Raw genomic sequence first — 22,892 nt, 5'->3', positions numbered from 1 at the left:
TGAGTTCTGAGTTTTAATTATGGCTTGTGGAGGGCGCCACAGACAAACTTACACGGGGTGTGTCGCGGTCATTTAAGTGTCTACCCGCAGCACGAGGTCGGCAGTGTGTTTTCCAGCTGCCGTGATGACTTCTGGGGGTGGGTTCAGAAGCGCAACAGGGTTCGAGGGGTCCCGCAGCTGTGTTTGGGGTGTAGCTGGGTGGGCGCCCCGCAGAAGGCTCTGCGTGGCAAGGGACAGGGAGCATGGCCGGGAGCGCAGGGCTGGAGGTCCTGCCAGTCGTCCAGACCCTCGCGGCTGGGATCCTGGAAACTCCGGGAGCCCGAGGCCCAACAGACATTCCATCCTTTCGGGCCTCGTCTTCCCTCCAGCAAAGGGCGGACAGTGAGCGACCGGCTGAAAGGCAGCGGCCAGGCCCGCGCGGGAGCGCAGGGACCGGGCGGCGGCCCAGAGCAGCCCCGCCCGGGAGATGCGGGAGCCGCTCGAACCTCGGTGGGAGGTTGGGTTCGCGCCGCGCCGCAGCCGGGCGGGCGGGGCGGAGGGCGGGCCCACGGCGATTGGTGCCCAGCTCTCCGTCGCCAGCCAATGGGTGGCGAGGGCGTCCCGGGGGCGGGGCGGAAGCCGCGTCTTAGGCTCTGTGACGCGCCACCGTCGCGCTGCTGTGCTGTCGACGACGCGTGTCCCCGGCCGGCGTCGGAAGCCCCGCCAGGTATCCGCGCTAGCGCGGAGGGGCCGCGGCTCGGGCCGGGACCGGGCGTCCGCGACCGCGGCCGGCGAGGCGGCCGACGCAGGCGGCGTCGGTCTCGGGTCGAGGGTCTGGGGGCTGGGGAACGGGCTTAGGGGGCGCGCTGGGCCTCAGCCCGGGGGCAGGTTCCGCCTTTGCGGCCGTTTTACGCGGCGGGCGGCGGGCACTGCGGGGCCGGGGGCAGCGGGCGGACGCGCAGCCTGGGCGGGCGGGGGACGCGGCGCATCCCGGCCCGGAGCGGCGGGCGGGCGAGGGAGGCAGGAGGCAGAGAGAGGCTGAGGATGTGGCGCCTCCGCCTGCCAGAGCAGGCGGGGCCGGGCGGGCCCTCGGCCCTCGGTGCCCCCGGCCCGCGGCCCCCCAGCGCTGCGGGGTCTCTGCGCCTTGGCTGCGCGCCTTCGGGCTTGCGAGAAGGTGTTGGGGCGCTAGCGCGTGGGGAGGCGGCACCGGGCACCGCGGGCACCCTGGGTTCCCGAGGTCTACCAGAAGGGTACACTATGGATTTGGGGGAACTGCTCAGTAAACGGTGGCTTTTGTAATGGGACGGAGGGCGCCGATGGACCCTTGAAAAGGGTTCGAATCCTTCCGGGTAGTGCCTGGGCCCTGCCTCCGACCTGCTTATCTCTCCCCTCCCCCAACATCGTTTTTCCCTCCAGTCTTTGTCCAAATAAAAAATTGCAGAAGTAGAGCCTTATCTACAGTAACGTGCAGACTAATTGGATGGTGTCAAGGGATTGGGGCCAACAGGCTTTCAGCATGAAGACTTCATCCGTAGAGGTCTTTGCCAGCAGTGCTGAACATCAGTAAATTCTGGTTGAAATCAGTGGGGCCCTTGTCTCAGGAACCTGTGGTCTCCACCTTTTTGTAACTCTTACCTTCTTGGTTTCAGTTTTACCTCTTTGATGAGGTGATAAATTAAGAGAGAAAAGTGAGTTTGAAATGAATTGGCTTTAATAAATGACTAATCTGTAATTTTCTCAATTCCAAATCTCTTCTTTAGGTTTCTAAGAGTTTCTGTAGGTAAACTCGTTCTCAGTTTGAACCTGAAAGTGTTCTTTATGTAATCCAATTTCTTTATCTTACCTGTTTGAAATAAACAATAGACTTCTTTCTTTTTTTTTTTTTTTAAGATTTTATTTATTTATTTGAAGAGAGAGACACAGCGAGAGAGGGAACACAAGCAGGGGGAGTGGCAGAGGGAGAAGAAGCAGGCTCCCCGCCGAGCAGGGAGCCCGATGCGGGGCTCGATCCCAGGACCCTGGGATCATGACCTGAGCCGAAGGCAGACGCTCAACGACTGAGCCACCCAGGCGCCCCCAATAGACTTCTTTCTTAGAATATCTTGGTTTCATCTTCAGAGAATCTAGTTCCGGATTATGAAAAAGATCCAAGTATGAAAGTAGAGTCTGTCGCTCTCTCTCTCTCTTTTTTTTTTTTTTAAGATTTTATTTATTTGAGAGAGAGCGAGGAGAGATATGAGAGTACAAGCACGGAGGAGAGGGAGAAGCAGGCTCCCTGCTGAGCAAGGAGCCCCACACAGGGCTTGATCCCAGGACCCTGAGATCGTGACGTGAGCCTAAGGCAGACGCTTAATGACTCAGCCACCCAGTCGCCCGTTGTGGTTTTTTTTTTTAATGAAGCATTTTAAAAAATGTTAATTCCAGTGTAGTTAAAAGTGTGTATGTTAATTTCAGGTGTACAATGTGGTGATTCAACAGTTGCATATATTAGCGCTCATCAAGATAAATATACTTAAAAAAAAGATTTTATTTATTTATTTGAGTGAGGTGGGGAGGGGGTCAGAGGGAGAAGCAGACTCTCTGCTGAGCAGGGAGCCTGATGCGGTGCTCCATCCTGGGACCCTGAGATCATGACCCTAGCTGAAGGCAGCTGCTTAACCAACTGAGCCACCCAGGCACCCCTGAATCTCATATTTTAAAATACAGAGGAATTGGGGTGTCTGCATGGCTCGGTCAGTTAGGCAGATCTTGATCTCAGGGTTGTGAGTTCAAGCTCCCTTGTGCTCTGCGCTGGGCGCAGAGCCTACTTAAAAAAAAAAAAAAGTAGGAATGGACCAAATTTTGGAGGTGTGCGGAGGGTGTGGTCTGGCAGAGCCAGTCCTTTTTCAATAGTAATGGTTAAGATGTTTGTGCCAATGACGCACTTGAGTTGAATTTTAGCCAGATTACATACAAAAAAAAGAAAAACCCACAAATTTTTGTTAGCAGAACTTTAAAAAAAAAAAAAGACTGTATTTGTGAATGGTTACCTCAAGAAAAGTAAATATTTGACCGATACAGGAAAGTCAAATTTACTCCACAAGTTGAATATTTTAAGTGGCTTTTGATGAAATTCTGCTGGTTTTTCTTAGAGTTATTTAAAAAAAACTTGTATTTCATAGTGTATGCTAAATTAAATTAACTCTTCAAAATGCAGCCTTTTATGGAAATTCTATTTTAGGTATGTTTTCATGTAGACAGGATGGATTAGATAGATGGGAGTAATAATAGCTTGAAGAAGGGCTTTGTGAATTATGTAGATTACTGAAAACAATGATAAAATTTTTCCTGTCAGTAGCAGCTTGTCTTGTCTATCCTGTCGTGTCCCCCACCCCGCACCTGAGTGTGGGCCTTGGTTAAAGGCAAGACAACAGCCTGGACTGGTCAGGCTTACACATACTATTTTGACTCTTGAAGGCCATTAAATTTTTATTTTATTTTATTTTTTTTAAGATTTTTATTTATTTATTTGAGAGAATGAGATGAGAGAGCATGAGACGGGGGAGGGTCAGAGGGAGAAGCAGACTCCCTGCTGAGCAGGGAGCCCGATGTGGGACTTGATCCCGGGACTCCAGGATCATGACCTGAGCCGAAGGCAGTTGCTCAACCAACTGAGCCACCCAGGCGCCCTTAATTTATTTTTTTTATTTAAAAAACTACACTGTACATTAACTTATTGGAATTTAAATAAAAACTTAAAAAAAGTTCACTTCATTAAATTTAATGGCCTTGGGCTGCCAATCCACACGTATGGAGTAGAGCTTACTTAAAAAAAAAATGTTAGTTAAGAGAGTTCTTAGTATTTTTTTAATACCTCAGTTTGTTTTCATAGTGCCTCTCTGCATGGTTCTGGTCACAGAGCTGCAGACCTTGATAGCAAAATCACTACAGAGGGTAGTTTTCATCTTAGAATTTGACCGTGTCTCATACAAATGAACTTCTAGACCTACTTGTAATCCAGGCTGCACTTCCTAGGGGAAATGACCTCTGCCTTTCTTTTAACCACAGACCATTTTCTCAGAGCTTCTCAAACACTTCTTTTCCCCTTAGTTTTGTTTTATATGTTGCCTAAGCTTTTTCTCTGTCGAATGTGACAACCTAGGCAGACATTCAGCTTCATTTGTAACAGTTCTTTTTCTGATTATAAATGTGGGACGTAGAGAATAGTAGAAAGATAATCACAGTGAACGTTTTTGTGCCTTTCCAGGTAGTTTTTCCTTATATTACTTCTTTATTTATAATCTTGAACGTATTGTATATATGGTTTTTTTTCACTTAAACACATCGTAAAACACCTCTCCGTGTTGTTATACTATAATTATTTTAAGTGACAGCATGTTGTTATGTATGTGATTATGTTGATCCGTTCTCCTACTGTTGAATATCTTTTATGCATGAATGTTTCTCCACATTCCTGAGTATTTATGATAAGATCTTAGGAGTGAAATTACTGGTCTAAGAGTACAAACCCTTCTAAGGCTGTGATAAGGGCTACAGTTCTTTTCTTTCTTTTCTTTCTTTCTTTCAAGATTTTATTTGAGAGAGAGAGAGAGAGCACAAGCAGGGGGAGCAGCAGAAGGAGAGGGAGAATCAGGCTCCTCGCTGAGCACGGAGCCCAATGTAGGGCTCGACCCCAGGACCCTCAGATCATGACCTGAGCTGAAGGCAGATGCTTAACTGACTGAGCCAACCAGGCGCCCCTATAGTTCTTTTCAAAAAGGGTTTAGTTCAGAGTACCACCATGGAATGCTGTGTTTGTTTTTTTTTTTTTAAAGATTTTTATTTATTTATTCATGAGAGACAGAGAGAGAGAGAGGCAGAGGGAGAAGCAGGCTCCCAAGGAGCAGAGAGCCTGATGCGGGACTCGATCCCAGGACCCTGGGATCATGACCTGAGCCGAAGGCAGACGCTTAACCATCTGAGCCACCCAGGCGCCCGGAATGCTGTGTTTTATTGCTAATTTGATCAAGGCAGAAATTGTTAATTTTTTAGTTGGTCGAACAGAGCATTAATTCTTACTGCGTAGAGCATAAAAGGCCAAGAAATAAAGTTAAAATCCATGTTTTAGACTTCACAGTAGTATTTTGGGGAAGTTCTGTCTCATTTTGTATAGCTAGACCTTGCATTTTGCTAGCCACTGTCCCCTGTCTGCTAGTTCCTATATAATGTGCCTCCCCCGGATACAACCTGGTGAGAGCTAAGGACCTTCTCCTTCGGAGAATGCATTTATGCATACAATTCTGCATTTTATTTCAGGAGTTATTGGATCCTCTGAACACCATCCCTGCATCTCAGATTAAAAATCTGTATTCTCATCTGAACTGTGGGAAGAAAGGATAGTTGGTGAGTTTGGGCAAACGGAGTGCTGGATTTTGTTTAGTAACTGTGAATTCCTGAACATACTGGATTTACCATGTCGTGCCAGGCTGAAAGGGAAGTAAGCCAAACTCCAAGTATTAAGTTTTTGCTAATTTGGCAGCTTAAAATGAGTGCTAGGAGGTTGTGTGATTTGACTTGTCATTCATGGAACTCTGTCTAAACATGACTTAAGTAGTCTTTTTAAAACATAAGTATAGACAAAAAAATATAGACGTAGTAAGTATGCTTAGTGTTTGTCAACTTTAAAAAAAAATTATTAATTTGAGAGAGAGAGAGAGGGCGCACCTCCCTTTGAATGAGGGGGGAGGAGCAGAGGGGGAGGGAGAGGGACAAGCAGACTCCTTGCTGAGTGCAGAGCCCCACCCCTGAGATCATGACCTGAGCCAACCCAAGAGTCCAAAGCTTAACCAACTGAGCCACCCAGGTGCCCCTGGCAACTTTTAAGATTCTGTTTTTTTATTTGAGAGAGAGAGTGAATGCAAGAGCAGAGGGGGGGTGGGGGGCTGGGGGTGTGGTAGCAGAGGGAGAGGGAGAAGCAGGCTCCCCACTGAGCCGGGAGCCCAATGTGGGGCCCGATCCCACCTCCTCCTCTGATTTGGTCTGCGTACTGAGGGTCCTACCCATTTGAAAGGATCCGGCCCCACAGCAGTCCCTTATAACAGGTGCTCAGTCCACAAGATCAGATACCACCTCTCTAGCCCCTCTGCTGTGCAGCCTTGCCTGACTCCCCAGAGTGAGTTCCTTGTCCTTGATATACTCTCAGTACTGATGACTTAAAAAAAGTATGTGTGCTTAGTAAAGAACACTTGAGTGGCACAGAAGAGAAGAGTGTAAGTGAGAGTCAAAGCCCCTGACCTCCCATCCATAGTTTTTCTCGATTTTCTTACCTATTCTCTTGGCCTCCTTGCCTGTAGTACTTTGTGCACATCCTGCTGTAGTCCTTGTCAGGTTTGACTCTAAACATGTATGTGCTTATTTCCCTTAAGCTTCCCCAGGCAAGGACTGGGTCTTTGTTCTCCCTCATTTTCTTGATTCTTTGGCGGACTTTGGTGAATGCTCAACACATGATAAGCCGACATGCACTGACTCTGGGAAGACTTTTACTCTTACTGCCTTCTCTTCTTTTTGAACAGGTGGGTGGTATTCCTACTTGAAGGACACGATGTTTTCCAGACTAGCTCATCTGCAGACCATTGCTGTGCTTCGTCGTGGAGTTCATTCCTCAGTGGCTTCTGCTACGTCTGTTGCGACTAAAAAGACAATCCAAGGCCCTCCATCTTCCGATTACATTTTTGAGCGAGAATCTAAATATGGTGCACACAACTACCATCCTTTACCTGTAGCCCTGGAGAGAGGAAAAGGTACATTTTGAATTAATCCAATGCCCCTTCTCCCTTTTGCTTGAAACCTTTTATAAAAATTGTTTTTAAGTTTTCTCAGTATACATTTTTCCAGATGCATTTAATTTCTTTTTTTTTTTTTTTAAAGATTTTTATTTATTTGAGAGAGAGAGAATGAGAGAGAGCACATGGGAGGGGGGAGGGTCAGAGGGAGAAGCAGACTCCCTGCTGAGCAGGGAGCCTGATGCGGGACTCGATCCAGGGACTCCAGGATCATGACCTGAGCCTAGAGCCTAGTGCTTGCAGTCTTAGGTACGGGCGGGGGGGCGGAATACAAAGATGAACTCATTGTCTTTACCATTATGGACCTTGCCAGGAGGGAATGTAAGATACATAAGGAGGCACCTGGGTGGCTCAGTCGTTAAGCGTCTGCCTTCGGCTTAGGTCATGATCCCAGGGTCCTGGGATCCAGCCCCGCATCTGGCTCCCTGCTCGGCGGGAAGCCAGCTTCTCCCTCTCCCACTCCCCCTGCTTGTGTTCCCTCTCTTGCTGTGTCTCTCTGTCTCAAATAAATGAATAAAATCTTTAAAAAAAAAGGGAAAGTACTATAATAGTGCTGTCGTTTCTTTCCTTTAACTTTTATTTTGGCATAATTTTAGGCTTAAAGAAAAGTTACAATAACAGTACAAAGAATTTTCTTTTTATTTTTTAAAGATTTATTTATTTATTTATTTGAGAGAGAGAAAGCCAGAGAGAGCACAAGCTGGGGGAGGGGCAGAGGGAGAGGGAGAAGCAGATTCTCTGCTGAGCAGGAAACCCAACTCAGGATTCAATCCCAGGACCCCTCAATCCCAGGACCCCGGGATGATGACCTGAGCTGAAGGCAGATGCTCAACTGACTGAGCCACCAGGCACCCAAAGAATTTTCTATTACTCTTCACCCAGATTTCTTTCTTTCTTTCTTTCCACTCAGATTTCTTTCTTTCTTTTTTTTAAAAGATTTTATTTATTTATTTGACACAGAGAGAGAGCACCAGCAGAGGGAGAGGGAGAAGCGGGCTCCTTGCTGAGCAGAGAGCCTAATGTGGGACTCGATCCCAGGACCCTGGGATCATGACCTGAGCCAAAGGCAGACGCTTAATGACTGAGCCACCCAGGCGCCTTCATGCAGATTTCTTGAGTGCTACCATTTTACCACATTTACTTTATCATTTTCTCTACACACACACACACGCACACACGCGCACTCGCACACACGGGCTACGTATTTTCCTGAACTGTTGAGAGGAAGTTGCAGACATGTGATGTCTCTTTACACCTAAATACTTAGTGTTTCTTTCCTGAAATACAGGACTTTTCTCAAACAATAGTGTAATTGTCAAGATAGGGAAATTATCGTTGGTAAGGCACCATTATCTAATCTACAGACCTGATCCAGATTTCATTTGTTGTCCTGTCGTAAAAGGAAAATCTCAGATCATGGGTTACATTCAGTTTTCAGGTCTGTTTAGTTTTCTTTAATCCAGAGCAGTTCCTCATTCTTTCTTTGTCATCTTGATCTTGATGTTTTTAAATAGTACAGGTCAATAATTTTGTAGAATGAACCTCAGTTTGGAAGTTGGCTGGTAAGGTAGTGACTGCCAGCCTTCTTCACTACAAAGATACTATTTTGTCCTTTTGAATATCTTGTGGGGACATGATTTGAGACTCTGCAAACTTTTACTCACACTTTTAACATCCATTAATTATTCTCTACCTGAATAAATGATTACTGATATTTGCCAAGTGGTGATTTAATGCACATTTTGAAATAACAGCCTTAACCTAATAAAACCAAACTTTATTACTTAGCTTTGGGCCAGAAGATGATGTATAAGAGTATTAAACATCTTTATCATTTTGCTGTATTTTTATTTAGGACCAGCACTGTAATCTAGATTTTGAACAAATGAAAATCTAGACTTCTTTTTTTTTTTTTTTTTTTAAAGATTTTATTTATTTATTTGAGAGAGAGAATGAGATAGAGCGAGCATGAGAGGGGGGAGGGTCAGAGGGAGAAGCAGGCTCCCCGCTGAGCAGGGAGCCCGATGCGGGACTCGATCCTGGGACTCCAGGATCATGACCTGAGCCGAAGGCAGTCGCTTAACCAACTGAGCCACCCAGGCGCCCCGAAAATCTAGACTTCTATGTTATGAATTTGGAAACTGTTTGTAAAAATATTCCTGTACTAGCAGAGTGTGGGTTCTGGAATCTGAGTGCCTGGGGTCAAGTCCTGGTTCTGTATGTGCCAGCTTGGGCTAATTCTAAGTCCAAGCATCTCTTTCCATATCTTTGTACTGTAGGATGGTAATACTTTCATGGGTGGTTTGTTTTGTTTTGTTTTGTTTTTTAAATAGGGTTTTTTTGATGAGATAAGATACAGAAGTACCTAACACAGTATGTTAAAAGTACATGGTAAAAGTTAGCTGGTAAGCTACCCAGTACATTTTAAAATCTATAGTCAATTAAAAAAAATTGTTTTTAAGCATACATAACTTAAAATTTACCATTTTTATCGTTGAGTTCAGTGCAACTAAGTACACCTACAGTATTGTAGAGCTATCACCTCTAGCTAGTCCTGGGACTTTATTACCCCCAAAGGCCCCCCCTATACCCATTAAATAGTCACTCTACAGTCTCCCCTCTCCCTAAAACCCAGCAGCCACTAACCTGCATTCCGTCCCTGTGGATTTGCCTGTTCTGGATATTTCATATAAATGGAATGGCTGCAACACATGGTCTTTTGTGTCTGGCTTCTCTGACTTAGTGTAATGTTTTCAAGGCTCACCCATGTAGCATGTGTTAGTACTCCATTGCTTTTTATGGTTGAATGATATTTCATTATATGGATGGACCACATTTTGTTTATCCATTCATTAGTTGGTGGACATTTGGGTTGTTTCCACCTTTGACTACTGTGAATGGAACTGCTATGAGCATTTGTGTACAAATTTTTGTTTGAACACATGTCTTCCACTTTTTTGGGGTATATACCTGGGTGTGGAATTGCTCGGTTAGATGGGAACTTTATGTGTGACTTGCTGAGGAGGTGCCCAACTGTTTTCTACAGCGGCTGCACCATTTTACAATATATATGAGTTGCAGTTTCTAGTAATACATGAGTTCCAGTTTCTCCTTATTGTTGCCAACACTTGTTTTCTTCCTTCCTTCTTCCCTCCCTCCCTCCCTCCCTCCCTCTCTTTCTTTCTTTCTTATAACCATCCTTATGAGTGTAGAATGCTATCACTGAGATTTTGATTTGCATTTCTGTAGTGACAGATATTGAGCATCTTTTCATGTGCTTTTTGGTCATTTGTATATCTTCTTTGGAGAAATGTCCATTCATGTTCTTTGCCCATTTTTAAATTTTTTTTTTTTTAAGATTTTATTTATTTGAGAGAGAGAGCAAGAGAGAGAGGGAACACGAGTGGGGGTGCAGAGGGAGAGGGAGAAGCAGACTCCCTGCTGAGCAGGGAGCCCGATGATGCCGGGCTCGATCCTGGGACTCCAGGATCATGATCTGAGCTGAAGGCAGCCGCTTAACCGACTGAGCCACCCAGGCGCCCCTGAATTGGGTTGTTTGTTGTTGACTTGTGTTTTGGATACTAGATCCTTAGTAGATAGGTTTGTGATCTGGAAATATATTTTCTCATTCTGTTGATAGTTACAGTCAAGTAATCATGATTTTTATGTTACGTTCTGCTTTTAAATTCCAAATGCCAGTTTTCTAGGAGTGAGGGTTTCACTCCAGACTTTATAAACTTTTTCATGTTACTGTGTTCTTGTTAAAGGTCTAATTTCAAGCTGGACAGATAAAATATAATTCCTTATAAACCAGGTTATTTATAATCAATCAGACTATGCTTGAGCTAAAATATGCCTTAACCACAATTCTGTATTAAGTAAAGGTTCATGTGTAGGTATTCAGAAGGCTTGCCAACAGTCTTAATCTTTGAATTTTATGTAACTCAGTGATTTTCTAAAATGACTCTCTTTATATATTTAGGTATTTATGTATGGGATGTAGAAGGCAGAAAATACTTTGACTTCCTGAGTGCTTACAGTGCTGTCAACCAAGGGCATTGCCATCCAAAGATTGTGAATGCTCTGAAAAGTCAAGCAGACAAACTGACTTTAACATCCAGGGCTTTCTATAATAATGTGCTTGGTGAATATGAAGAGTATATTACTAAACTTTTCAACTACCACAAAGTTCTTCCTATGAATACAGGTAAAATATTTCCTTTTACATTAAATAGCCAAGAAAACAATCTTACTACTTTTTGATAATTTAAGATTTTTTTTTTTTAACTGAAAAATTTTCTTTCTTGATAGGAGTGGAGGCTGGAGAGACCGCTTGCAAACTTGCTCGTAGGTGGGGATACACCGTTAAGGGTATTCCAAAGTACAAAGCAAAGATTGTTTTTGCAGGTATGTGAAATTCAACATTAGCCTTTGTGATGTCATCATACGATGTCATTATTATTTCAATTTACTGATGGAATATTTCCAGTGTGTTTGCCTCCTCTGTGATACATTATTTGCTAAATGTTTCATAAAAATTGAGAGATTTTCTCTTTTGGGGTTATTTCCAAGTATTTCTACATAAATGGGATTTTCTCTGCTAAGTAACTCTCTACTCCTCACTCCCTAAAATGAATGACTGTATGATTTATTTATCATCTGCTTATCGGATTTTTTTCATAGCAGGTTTCTCATTAACTAGATGATCTTTACTGGTAGAGCATTTTTGTCAGGTTGTTGAGGTTGGGTTGTGTTAGAATGGGGCCGTGTCCTAGGCATGATATGGAGTTTGAATCTTAGTATTTGATGTGTTATTGTATCATGTTCTCAGAAGCTGTTGGAAGAGGAGGGCTGGAGTTGCCCTGGATAGATTTCTGGGAATGGTTGAGAGGAATGACTTGGATACTGATTTGGGAGACGAACAGTTACTTCAGATGATGGAATCTGACCTTTCTCCTCCGTACCCACCCTGTATTGGCATCTTACTTGTGTATTTAAATTTTGCTTTTATTTTTTGACATACCAAAAGATGTTTGTAATTGATGTAGACAACTTGCTGAGCTCAGAGATAGGTGTTCACCCATGAAACCACCATGACAATCTAAGCCGCTACCCTTTCCACCACCTCCAAAAGTTTCCTTTGTCCTCTTATTTATTATTACTAGTTGTACTTTTTATTCATTTTTTAATTGAAGTATAATTACCGTACAGCATCCTAGTAGTTGCAGGTATACAATGTAGTGATTCAGTAATTCTGTACATTCCTCAGTGCGCATTGTGATAAGTGTGCTCTTCATGCCCTTTATTTCACGCATAGCCCCACCCACCTCCTCTCTGGGAACCGCCAGTTTGTCCTCTGCATGATATAATCTGACTCTTGGAATCTTTATAATGATGTTCAGTTGATAGGTTCTGCCTTTTTTATAAAGTTTTGATTTTAATTTTTAAAAACAAAGTATGGATAAATTTGTCATTGCACATGGTCAAAATGCATTCTTTCAGTAGTTGAAATTGTTAAATATTCTGACGGCCAGGTGTAGTTGGTTTTTGGGGGTGACAAATTACTATTCCCAAAGAAGAAATCTTTGCTCAGCTCTGTGACCTGCCATTTTGGAATCTCGTGCCTTAGGGGTAGGATGGCATATCATAACTTTTCTTGCAAACAAAAATGGCATTTCTGGTGATTTTCATTCTTCCAGACTGTATTAGTCTCTTACATATTAGCAAACGGTGCAAAGGTGTTTTCACCTGAGTATTGAAAGCAGTTGGTGAGTCAGTTGGGTAGAGACAGAGAAGGCTGTTCCCAACTGAAATTCCCTTCCTCCACCCGCAGAGTAAGCCACAGAGGAGGAGACTCCTGAGGCTGCGTAGGGGGAGAGCAGATAGGCTCCTGGGCTGACTGGTGCATTTTCTTTTCTTTTTTCTTTTTACAGAGAGTGCACTTGCTGAGGCGGGGGAGGGGCAGAGGGAGAGGGAGAGAGAGAATCTTAAGCAGGCTTCATGCCCAGTGCAGAGCCCGTTGTGGGGCTCATTCCCACAACCCTGAGATCATGACCTGATCCAAAATCAGCAGGCGGACACTTAACTGACTGAGCCACCCAGGTGCCCCTGGTGCATTTTCTCTTTCACAAGCCTGGTCAAAATCAGTGTGCTGTGACTGGTGGACAAGGAGAGTGGGGGTCACTCATGTGAGAGATCCTTTGCAAGAGTAGTGTTGAGGGACGCTTTAAGCCAAAACACAGTAATTCAGTACTGGGTTAATTGGGTTGGTGTGCGCAGAGGTGGTAGAAAGCTATTAAAAAAAAAAGGGGGGGGGAACCCCCAAGCCTCTCTGTTATTCTACATTGTTTCTTTCCTTGCTTGAATGTAACCCAGTTCAAATTATCTTATGCATTTGCTTTACTCTGATTCAGGTTATGGTGTTTCTTCCCTCCAGCTTGTAAGCAGGCTCCATGCAGACCACTCTGTCCCCAACACCAAGGACAATGCCCCACATAGTAGGGCCTCAGATTTATTAATGAAATAAATTAATGGGTAAAAAGATGTTTCTGAACAAAGAACAATGTCAGTCATTTAGCACAAAAAAGATAATACCAAGGAAGGCAAAATTGAAAATGTTTAGATTGCCTGGGGATGTTTTCTGCAAATGAAATTTTTTAAAAAAAAATTTTTATTAACATATAATGTATTATTTGTTTCAGGGGTACAGATCTGTGATTCATTAGTCTTACACAATTCACAGTGCTCACCATAGTACCTACCCTCCCCAATGTCCCATCACCCAGCCCCCACATCCCTCCCACCCCCCACCACTCCAGCAACCCTCAGTTTGTTTCCTGAGATTAAGAGTCTCTTATGGTTTGTCTCCCTCTCTGGTTTCGTCTTGTTTCATTTTTCCCTCCCTTCCCCTATAATCCTCTGTCTTGCTTCTCAAATTCCTCATATCAGTGAGATCATATGATACTTGTCTTTCTCTGATGGATTTATTTCGCTTAGCATAATATCCTCTAGTTCTATCCCCATTATTGTAAATGGCAAGATTTCATTTTTTGATGGTTGCATAATATTCCATTATCTATCTATCTATCTATCTCACATCTTCTTTATCCATTCATCTGCAAATGAAACTTAAAGTTCATTCTGTAGTATTGGGTGTTTAAAAGGAAAATACTAATTCTCTGTAAAGGATATTCTTTTTCTTTTATTGCTATTATAAATTCACTGTGTCTAGAAAAGCATATGTTGAATGCCTCAGTTGTTAGGGTTTGGGATTACTGAAAGAAAAGACCAATATTTGTCCTCTAGGGCTCTAGATTATAGTCTGGACATTCAGTAGAGAAGTGCCTATAATAGCAATTGCGAGGCCAGGCCTTGGTGGTTGTGTGAGCCATGGTGTTTAATAGTGGGTGGTTTTTTTCCCCCTAATATCAGGTTTTTTTTAACAAATGAAAGCTCACCGGAGGCTGTATAAAGCAAAACCTCATTTTTTAAAAAAAATCAAACTTTTTTTTTTTTTTTAAAGATTTTATTTATTTATTTGACAGAGACATAGCGAGAGAGGGAACACAAGCAGGGGGAGTGGGAGAGGGAGAAGCAGGCTTCCCGCTGAGCAGGGAGCCCGATGTGGGGCTCGATCCCAGAACCCTGGGATCATGACCTGAGCCGAAGGCAGACGCTTAACGACTGAGCCACCCAGGCGCCCCCCAAAAATCAAACTTCTTAAGGTATTTTTTGGGGACCATGCTTATTAAGTTTGGGGGTTTGTTTGAAATAATCTCTGTTTATTTTTCCTTTTCAGCTGGAAACTTCTGGGGGAGAACATTGTCGGCTATCTCCAGTTCCACAGACCCAAGCAGCTATGATGGTTTTGGACCATTTATGCCAGGTTTTGAAATCATTCCATATAATGATCTGCCTGCTCTTGAGGTACTGCACTTAGCCTCACAGTGCTTTAGCTCAGAGTAATAGAAATTAAATTTGTTGAATGTATGAATTGAAAATAGATATGGGACTGTAATGAACGTCTGTCTAACATAAGTTGGGCCAAGATTTCAGACTGGTCTCTGTAATGGTCTGTTGGTTTCCAGCACGGGGAAGTCAGGTGCCATGGTCTAATCCTGAGAACCAGCTACTTTCTCTTTGTATCCTGCATAAGTAACTTGGATAGTGTATGTTTAATTACTTTATTAGATAAAATTACTCAGTTTTTAGCTAGCCTTTTAAAATTATGAGTGGAGGACTTGTAAAATAAAAAGATTCACTGAAAATGTCTTTTAAAAAGCTATGTTTTTGGGGTGCCTGGGTGGCTCAGTCAGTTAAGCGTCTGTCTTCTGGCTCAGGTCATGATCCTGGGGTCCTGGGATCCTGTCCTGGGATTGAGCCGCATGTCAGGCTCCCTGCTCAGTGGGGAGTCTGCTTCTCCCTCTCCCTCTGTTGTTCCCCCTGCTTGTGCTCTCTCTTTGTCAGATGAATAAATAGAATCTTAAAAAAAAAAAGTAAAAAGCTATGTTTTTTTGGTTTTGATAGTACATTTAACTATGTATTAGAAAATAAAGGATATTGGGGGGCCTGGGTGGCTCGGTTGAGCGTCTGCCTTCATCTGCCTTCGGCTCAGGTCATGATCCCAGGGTCCTGGGATCGAGTTCCCCGTCGGGCTCTCTGCTCACTAGGGAGCCTGCTTCTCTCTCTCCTTCTGCCTGTGGTTTGCCTACTTGTGCGCTCGCTCGCTCTCTCTTGTCAAATAAATAAATAAACAGAATCTTAAAAAAAAAATAGGGTAGAGTAGCTTAAAGCTGAAATATTTGGAGCTCTTGGTAACTGAGTGTCAGAAATGTTATACTTTTTTTTTTAAGATTTACATCCAGGGCACCTGGGTGGCCGAGTTGTTAAGCGTCTGCCTTTGGCTCAGGTCATGATCCCGGGGTCCTGGGATCAAGCCCTGCATCAGGCTCCCTGCTCAGAGGGATGCCTGCTTCTCCCACTCTCACTCCCCCTGCTTGTGTTCCCTCTCTCACTGTCTCTCTGTCAAATAAATAAATAAAATCTTTAAAAAAAAGTAAAGATTTACATCCATTCTAAGAGTGAGAGATAGCGCATGTTGGCAGGGAAAGGGTAAGGGGAGAGGGAAAGAGAGTCCCAAGCAGACTCTGCCTGGAGTGCAGACCCTGACGCGTAGGCTTAGTCCCGAGACCCCAGCCATGACCTGAGCCAAAACCAAGAGTCGGGTACCCAACCGCCTGCGCCACCCAGAAATGTTATACTTTAGTACAAAACTTAATTAGCATACTTAATGTAAAAATATATGCAGTGTGTGATTTCAGATTTAACTTACTTTTAGGCTATTTAACCAAATAGGTTAAAAAGGAAGCTACTAAAACGTATTCATATCTTTTTGTAGCGTGTTCTTCAGGATCCAAACGTTGCTGCGTTCATGGTAGAACCAATTCAGGGTGAGGCGGGCGTCGTCGTTCCAGATCCTGGTTACCTGATGGGCGTGCGAGAGCTGTGCACCCGGCACCAGGTCGCCCACCTTGCACCTGCCTACCTCGCTCAGGGCTGGGCCGGTAGTGTGGAAGCAAAGATGACATCACCTTTCCACTAGGGGGAGACCTCATTCTGAGAGCTTCAGAACTTTCTAGTACGCTCTGTCAGCGGCCTACACAGAAGTTGACTTTTTACTAGCTCTGGAAAGTGGCCAAGCCTGGGCTCAGGCAGAGCTGCAGACTTCCCGGGCCAAGGGTGGTTTCTTCCTCTCCACTCCAGCAGCCTGTGGGTGCTGTGATCCTCCCCAGGCCCCTGGTTGTATCCCTCTGCTCTCTTCCTCTTCCCACCGAGCTGGTCCATATTTAAGAAGTAACTGTTTAAGAAATGTTTGGAATAAGCAAGTGAATTAATTTGTTCCCAGAGAGTAGTTCTATCCAAACCCTGCGGAATAGAGCAGAATGGGCCTCAGGGAGGGAGTGGCCTGACACAGGAGATAATTGTGTGTCTGCAGGATTTCCATAGGATGCTGTTGAACTTCAGTCGGTAATTAAAAGGTTCTCACCAATCTGAGGGAATGTCAGAATGACAGATTTGTGTGGGGAAGTGTTCGCTGTTTGCCCTGTGGAAACAAAATCAGTAATTAATGTATTCCCTTGTTTTCCAACAGGTTCTGTTTATTGCTGATGAGATACAGACAGGATTGGCCAGAACTGGAAGGTGGCTGGCTGTGGATCATGAAGGGGTCAGACCTGATGTGGTTCTTCTGGGAAAGGCGCTTTCCGGTGGCTTGTACCCTGTAAGTTGAGGGTTCAGCTTCTTTAGTCCCTACTCTTGTGAAGTCTGCCCTTAAGATATTTTTACGTCAGCCAATCATGACAATGTGCCTTTCCCATGGCCTGGTTATACGGAGTGCGCTGCAAGGCACCCTGAACGTGTAATAGGAACATTTCGGCATTCCAGGGGGCCGATCGGCTTCGTTAACTTTACCCGGAGAACTGCGTGTACCTTGGAATTTGCTCCGGCATTTGTTTTGGATGGAAGCATTTTACCCCAGAAGTACTTCTGTAGAAGCCTGTGCTTTTTCCCGTTGTTCAGAAACCTAGCATTACCAATTGTCTAAAACCGTGACTGATTCATGTAGAGGTTGGGAAAAGAGTAATGTTTTGTTGTAGCTTCGTCCTTGAGTTTACTGCTCAGAGCCAGTCATTATACTGGATGATAGGTAAAGGGCTCTGACCGTAGCGCATGACTGTTGTTTTCTAGGCAGTTAAACCAGGCATTTCACTTGGCAAGTGGAAAGAATTCTAAATTCTATCGTTGCAGAAACCGCTTTCCTCTTGGTTCCTAAATGCTCTTGTTCGGAGCCATCAAAGCGTGCCTGACGAGCTCGCACTGAGCCCAGGGTATCACCAGTTCGTCCCTGGCAGTTAGGATGAAAGATGCATAGCCCTTGTTTGTGGAAGCTTCATGTCACATTTAATACCAGCTTCATAAATATTTGCTGAGAGTGGGAACGGTCAGTCCGGGAAATGACTTGGTTGGTCCCGAATTCTCTGTCTTGCAGGTGTCGGCCGTGTTGTGTGACGATGAAGTAATGCTGACCATTAAGCCGGGGGAGCACGGGTCCACGTACGGAGGCAACCCGCTGGGCTGCCGAGTGGCCATTGCGGCCCTGGAGGTAACAGCCGATTCAGACCATTTGTCTGGTGTCCTTTTGTCTGGGTGGTGTCGACGTGGCTTTTAAGTTTGAGCCCAGGGGCGTAATGAGAAATATAATGACTGCCAAGTATCATAGAACATGAAGTCCAGAGGAGGGACTTTAGGGGCAAGGCATTCTCAAAAAGTAATTTAACCTTGGTCTTGTAGACGGGACTCCTCTGGGGGTTTTGAGTTGCAGTCACCTGGAGCTTTGGGGCCAGAGGCCCTGGGTGGCTTTCAGAGCTTTTACTCTGTGAGCAGACCTGGCCCGCAAGGCTATTTTTTTTTTTTTTCTTTAGGTTTTGTTTATTTTGAGAGAAAGTAAGAGAGCGTGCACAGAGGGAGAGGGAGAAGCAGACTCCCCACTGAGCAGGGAGCCCGATGCGGGGCTGGATTCCAGGACCTTGAGATCACCATCTGAACCAAAGGCAGATGCTTAACTGACTGAGCCACCCAGGCGCCCCCCTCCTTTGTTTTTAAAGTGTAGATTTGAACACTTTTGGACTTATTCCTTAGGGGCCTACTACAAGGCATAAAATTATGTGATCTGGATCCAAGGATGGACTTTTTAGGGAAAAAAGTAAATGAAACTGTAGTTTAAAAATTAAAGTATATTCAGTCCATTGATTTATTCAGCTAATAAGATCAGTTGCATTAAACAAATTTTCATTCTTATTTTGCCACGAAATCAGATTGATGATGGATTTGTGACTAAAGCAAGCTCTGTTTGAGGCTTGTATATGTTTAACTAGAAACTAAACTGGTTGGGCCGCCTGGATGGCTCAGTCAAACGTTTGACTTTTGGTCTTAGCTCAGGTCTTGATCTCAGGGTCGTGAGTTCAAGCCCCACGTTGGGCTCTATGCTGGGTGCGGAGCGTACTTAAAAGAAAAATGAAACTGGGATAGACTTTGGAAAACAAACGAAAGTTCAGTGACTCTGGTCTTTATCTGATCGTGTTCTTCCTTTGCTTATTGTCCACGTTCCTTTCCAAAGAATGACTTAAACCAGGGCAATCTTAGCACTTGTGTAATTTCTCGTTAAACACAGGTTTTGGAAGAAGAAAACCTTGCCGAAAATGCAGAGAAGATGGGTAATATCCTGAGGAATGAGCTCATGAAGCTGCCGTCTGACATCGTCACAGCCGTCAGGGGGAAAGGATTGCTAAATGCTATTGTTATTCGGGAAACCAAAGGTATGGACGCGAACATTTTACTCCAGATGTTATTTCTTTGGGAAGGACTGAAACACTTGCGGTATTTTCTCTGGTGGTTGGGTTCCCCTGTTTGAAATTGTTGACCAGGTCTGTTAGGCAGAGTCTCATCTGACTTCTGTTAATGGCCTGTGGAAATAGAGCCCTTTCCTCCGGGAAGGACTGAACTGCTCCGTGACGTCACTTACCGTTCTGCCTTGGGCCTGTGACGCAGCACGCGGTGTTCAGTTACTTGCTGCCACGGCCTGCACACGGCACTTCCCTGGGGGGCTTCCTGTTCGCTGTCTTCCCTGCCTCCCGGCGGGACTTGCTCCGGCAGCGAAGGTGGCAGGGGTGGCGGGAGTGGCGGGAGTAGCAGTCGGAGCGACGCGTGACAGTGATGGCGGTGACCGGAGTTCCCCCTCCGCCGCCTGCTGCGTGTGGGCTGTCGCAGTACATCATCTGTATTGGCCCTCGAGGGCTCCTTGCTGGATTTTCCTGTGATAACCCTTCCTTTTATTTTTTTTATTTTTATTTTTTTTAAAGATTTTATTTATTTGACAGAGAGAGAGACAGCGAGAGAGGGAACACAAGCAGGGGGAGTGGGGGAGGGAGTAGCCTTCCTGCTGAGCAGGGAGCCCGATGCGGGGCTCGATCCCAGGACTCTGGGACCACGACCGAAGGCAGATGCTCAACGACTGAGCCACCCAGGTGCCCCGATAACCCTTCCTTTTAAAGCAGTGATTCCCACCTTGGCAACACTTCAGGGTCACCTGAGGAACTTTTCATTTTTATTTTATTTATTTATTTTAGAGAGCGTGTGCAGCAGGTGTGGGGGCGGGCAGAGGGAGAGAGAGAATCTTAAGCAGCGGACTCCACACGGAGCGCAGAGCCCAACACAGGGCTCAAGCCCATGACCCTGAGATCACGACCTGAGCCGAAACCAAGAGTCGGACGCTTAACTGACTGAGCCACCCAGGCGCCCCCTGAGGAACTTTTCTTTTTTTTCTTTTTCTTTTTTTAGTTTTTACCCTGAGGAACTTTTATTTTATTATTTTATTTTTTTAAAGATTTTATTTATTTATTTGATAGAGACACAGCCAGAGAGGGAACACAAGCAGGGGGAGTGGGAGAGGGAGAAGCAGGCTTCCCGCGGAGCAGGGAGCCCGACGCGGGTTCGATCCCAGGACCCTGAGATCATGACCTGAGCCAAACGCATTCACTTAACGACTGAGCCACTCAGGCGCCCCCCTGAGGAACTTTTAAAAACAATCCAAACCTAGCCTCCCCTCGGAGATTCTGATTTGATGGGTCTGGGCGGGGCCCAGGCATTGGCCGAACCCTTTCGGTGATTCTGACTTGCAGCCAGGGTTGACAATCATACTCTAAAATGAGGACAGTCTCTTTCCACAAGCTCAGGAGGCAGATCCATCTTAGGAATGTGTAGTGTTCCCTGAGTTTGAGTATTGCTCATTCTCTGCCTGTTAACTTCTCTGTGTCCTGCCCAAATTCTTTTTGCACTGGTTCCTCATAATTAATACGACAGCCTTAGCACATAATTTTTTTGCCTGGTGTTTTTCATTTTTGAAAAACGAATAAAGCTGTATGTCTGATCAGACCATCCAAACCTAGTTAATGCGCTTGCTGAAAAATAACCTCATTTTTGAGAATAAGAACAAAGCGCTCTTGCAACTCTAAGCGTCTTTCTTTAGTAAGCCCTGGGAGTTTTCTTCTGCCAGGTGGCTCTTGCCCATCTGTACTGCAAGGGGATGCTCAAACATTTGTCTTTCATCAGCATGCATGTTTGGCCATTTTTCTTTAGATTATGATGCTTGGAAGGTGTGTCTACGGCTTCGAGATAATGGACTCCTGGCCAAGCCGACCCACGGCGACATCATCAGGTTTGCCCCACCGCTTGTGATCAAGGAGGATGAGGTTCAGGAGTCGGTGGAAATCATTAACAAGACCATCCTGTCTTTCTGAGGGGAGGGGCTGTTTCCAGTGGTGCCCGGAGCCAGCTGGAGCCAGCAGTTCGTGTGAGCTCTGTCACATTCCTGTACCTCACAGAGGCACATGCCACTCCCCGGTGTCTTCACGGACTTTTTTTTAATATACATTTTTTTTTTTCAGTTCGTGCATAATAGAAGGGCATTTATAAACACTCGGTGTGCTGTGTAATGCGACTGTAAGAGAATGGAATGGCATCTCTGTACAATCAAGTTTCTGTGTGCGTGTGTTCTTTTAAGGTGAAATGTACCTACCTGTATATAGAGAGCCTTTTAATCAAGCCCTGCAGTATAATTTTATGTTTTTATAATTTCCTTACTGAACAGATGTTTTGTATTTGAAAAAGTTACATGGGATAGTACATGGAAGACTTGCTTAACCTTATAAAGTTAAATTATAATCACTGAATTTTAGGAAGGATTAATGGTTAAGCTTATATGAAATACTAGGATTTAAGGAAACTTCGTATTGGCCAGCACCAGGGTGTATCCTATAATGTCATTTTTAATTAGGAATTAGTGTTTAACATTCCCAGATTATGTTTTAAGTGATACAGTTTGTAAGAAAGGTTTATTTTCAGTTTTTCTTTAAAGTAACGCTCTATTTAAGCATCTGTTATGATGGCAGTGTCTCTGATTACCTAACATTTTTAAGCTCTTTGAGAATGTTTTTGCTTTACTGTGTGTGTTTTCTAAGAGCATTTCAGCGTCTTTGGTGATAGAAAAATAGAAATTATAAAAAGAAAGTCTGTTATTATATACTCCCTTCTCCCCTTTGACAATAATTGCTTTTTTCCTGTGCTTATACTGGTATTTACCATTTTTATTAAAGTATCCTTATTATGCATGGCATTGTGCAACTTTTTTTTTTTTTTTATCTGAACATAGTATTCTGGAGGCTTTTCTATGTCGGTAATTACAAGTTTATCTCAGCCTGTGAGGACTGTCATGTGGATATATTATAATTTCACACTGGGGGACACTTGGGTTGTTTCCAGTTTTTCCTTCTTTAAACAAAGCTTGTGTCTGCTTTACGTTTCTACAGTCTGTGTTCGTGGAGGTCTCTAGAGGTGGATTGCTGTGTCAAAGGGAATGAACTTCTATTTATTTTATTTTTATTTTTTAAAGATTTTATTTATTTATTTGACAGAAAGAAAGAGCACAAGCAGGGGGAGTGGCAGGGAGAGGGAGAAGCAGACTCCCCTCTGAGCAGGGAGCCCGATGTAGGGCTCGATCCCAGGACCCTGGGATCATGACCTGAGCCGAAGGCAGACACTTAACTGACTGAGCCACCCAGGCGCCCCCCCATTTTTATTTTTTAAAATATTTATTTCTTTTTTTTTCAGTATTTTATTTGTTTGTTTGTTTGTTTATCTATCAGGGAGAGTGAGAGAGAGAGCACAAGCAGGGGGAGTGGCAGGCAGAGGGAGAAGCAGGCTTCCCGCCGAGCAGCGAGCCCGATGTGGGGCTCGATCCCAGGACCCTGGGACCATGACCCGAGCTGAAGGCAGACGGTTAACCAACTGAGCCACCCAGGTGTCCCTTAATATTTTATTTCTAAATAATCTCTACACCCAACATGGGGCTCGGACCTACAACCCTGAGATCGAGAGTCGCAGGCTCTCCTGACTGAGCCGCAGGTGCCCCGGGAATGCACTTTTAAATGCCATGGTGCTGTGTGGCTCCCTGCCACCCCCAGGTTCCAACGAGTTACC

The 22,892-nt window shown here is 44.6% G+C and overlaps 1 protein-coding gene across 2 annotated transcripts; it reads left to right on the top strand.

The window, feature by feature from the left end:
* Positions 1-624: 624 nt before the first annotated feature.
* Positions 625-22,024, top strand: OAT (ornithine aminotransferase). 2 transcript variants are annotated; one of them, XM_034985683.1, is made up of 11 exons: positions 625-706; positions 5,275-5,361; positions 6,531-6,758; positions 10,783-11,007; positions 11,112-11,207; positions 14,599-14,726; positions 16,198-16,320; positions 16,951-17,079; positions 17,848-17,961; positions 19,030-19,174; positions 20,994-22,024. In XM_034985683.1, the coding sequence occupies exons 3-11, from the start codon at positions 6,560-6,562 to the stop codon at positions 21,152-21,154; spliced, it is 1,320 nt and encodes a 439-aa protein (XP_034841574.1). In that variant the 5' UTR covers positions 625-706; positions 5,275-5,361; positions 6,531-6,559; the 3' UTR covers positions 21,155-22,024. The 2 variants fall into 2 exon arrangements, with proteins under 2 accessions (XP_034841574.1, XP_034841583.1); XM_034985692.1 differs by lacking the exons at positions 625-706; positions 5,275-5,361; positions 6,531-6,758; positions 10,783-11,007; positions 11,112-11,207 and adding an exon at positions 11,331-11,790.
* Positions 22,025-22,892: the final 868 nt, after the last annotated feature.

This window comes from Mirounga leonina, unplaced genomic scaffold, assembly GCF_011800145.1.
Source record: "Mirounga leonina isolate KUSES-001 unplaced genomic scaffold, KU_Mleo_1.0 Mir_114, whole genome shotgun sequence".
Lineage (NCBI taxonomy): Eukaryota > Metazoa > Chordata > Mammalia > Carnivora > Phocidae > Mirounga > Mirounga leonina.
The sequence above is the reverse complement of the archived record's forward strand: the minus strand, read 5'-3'. Positions and strand labels throughout refer to the sequence as shown.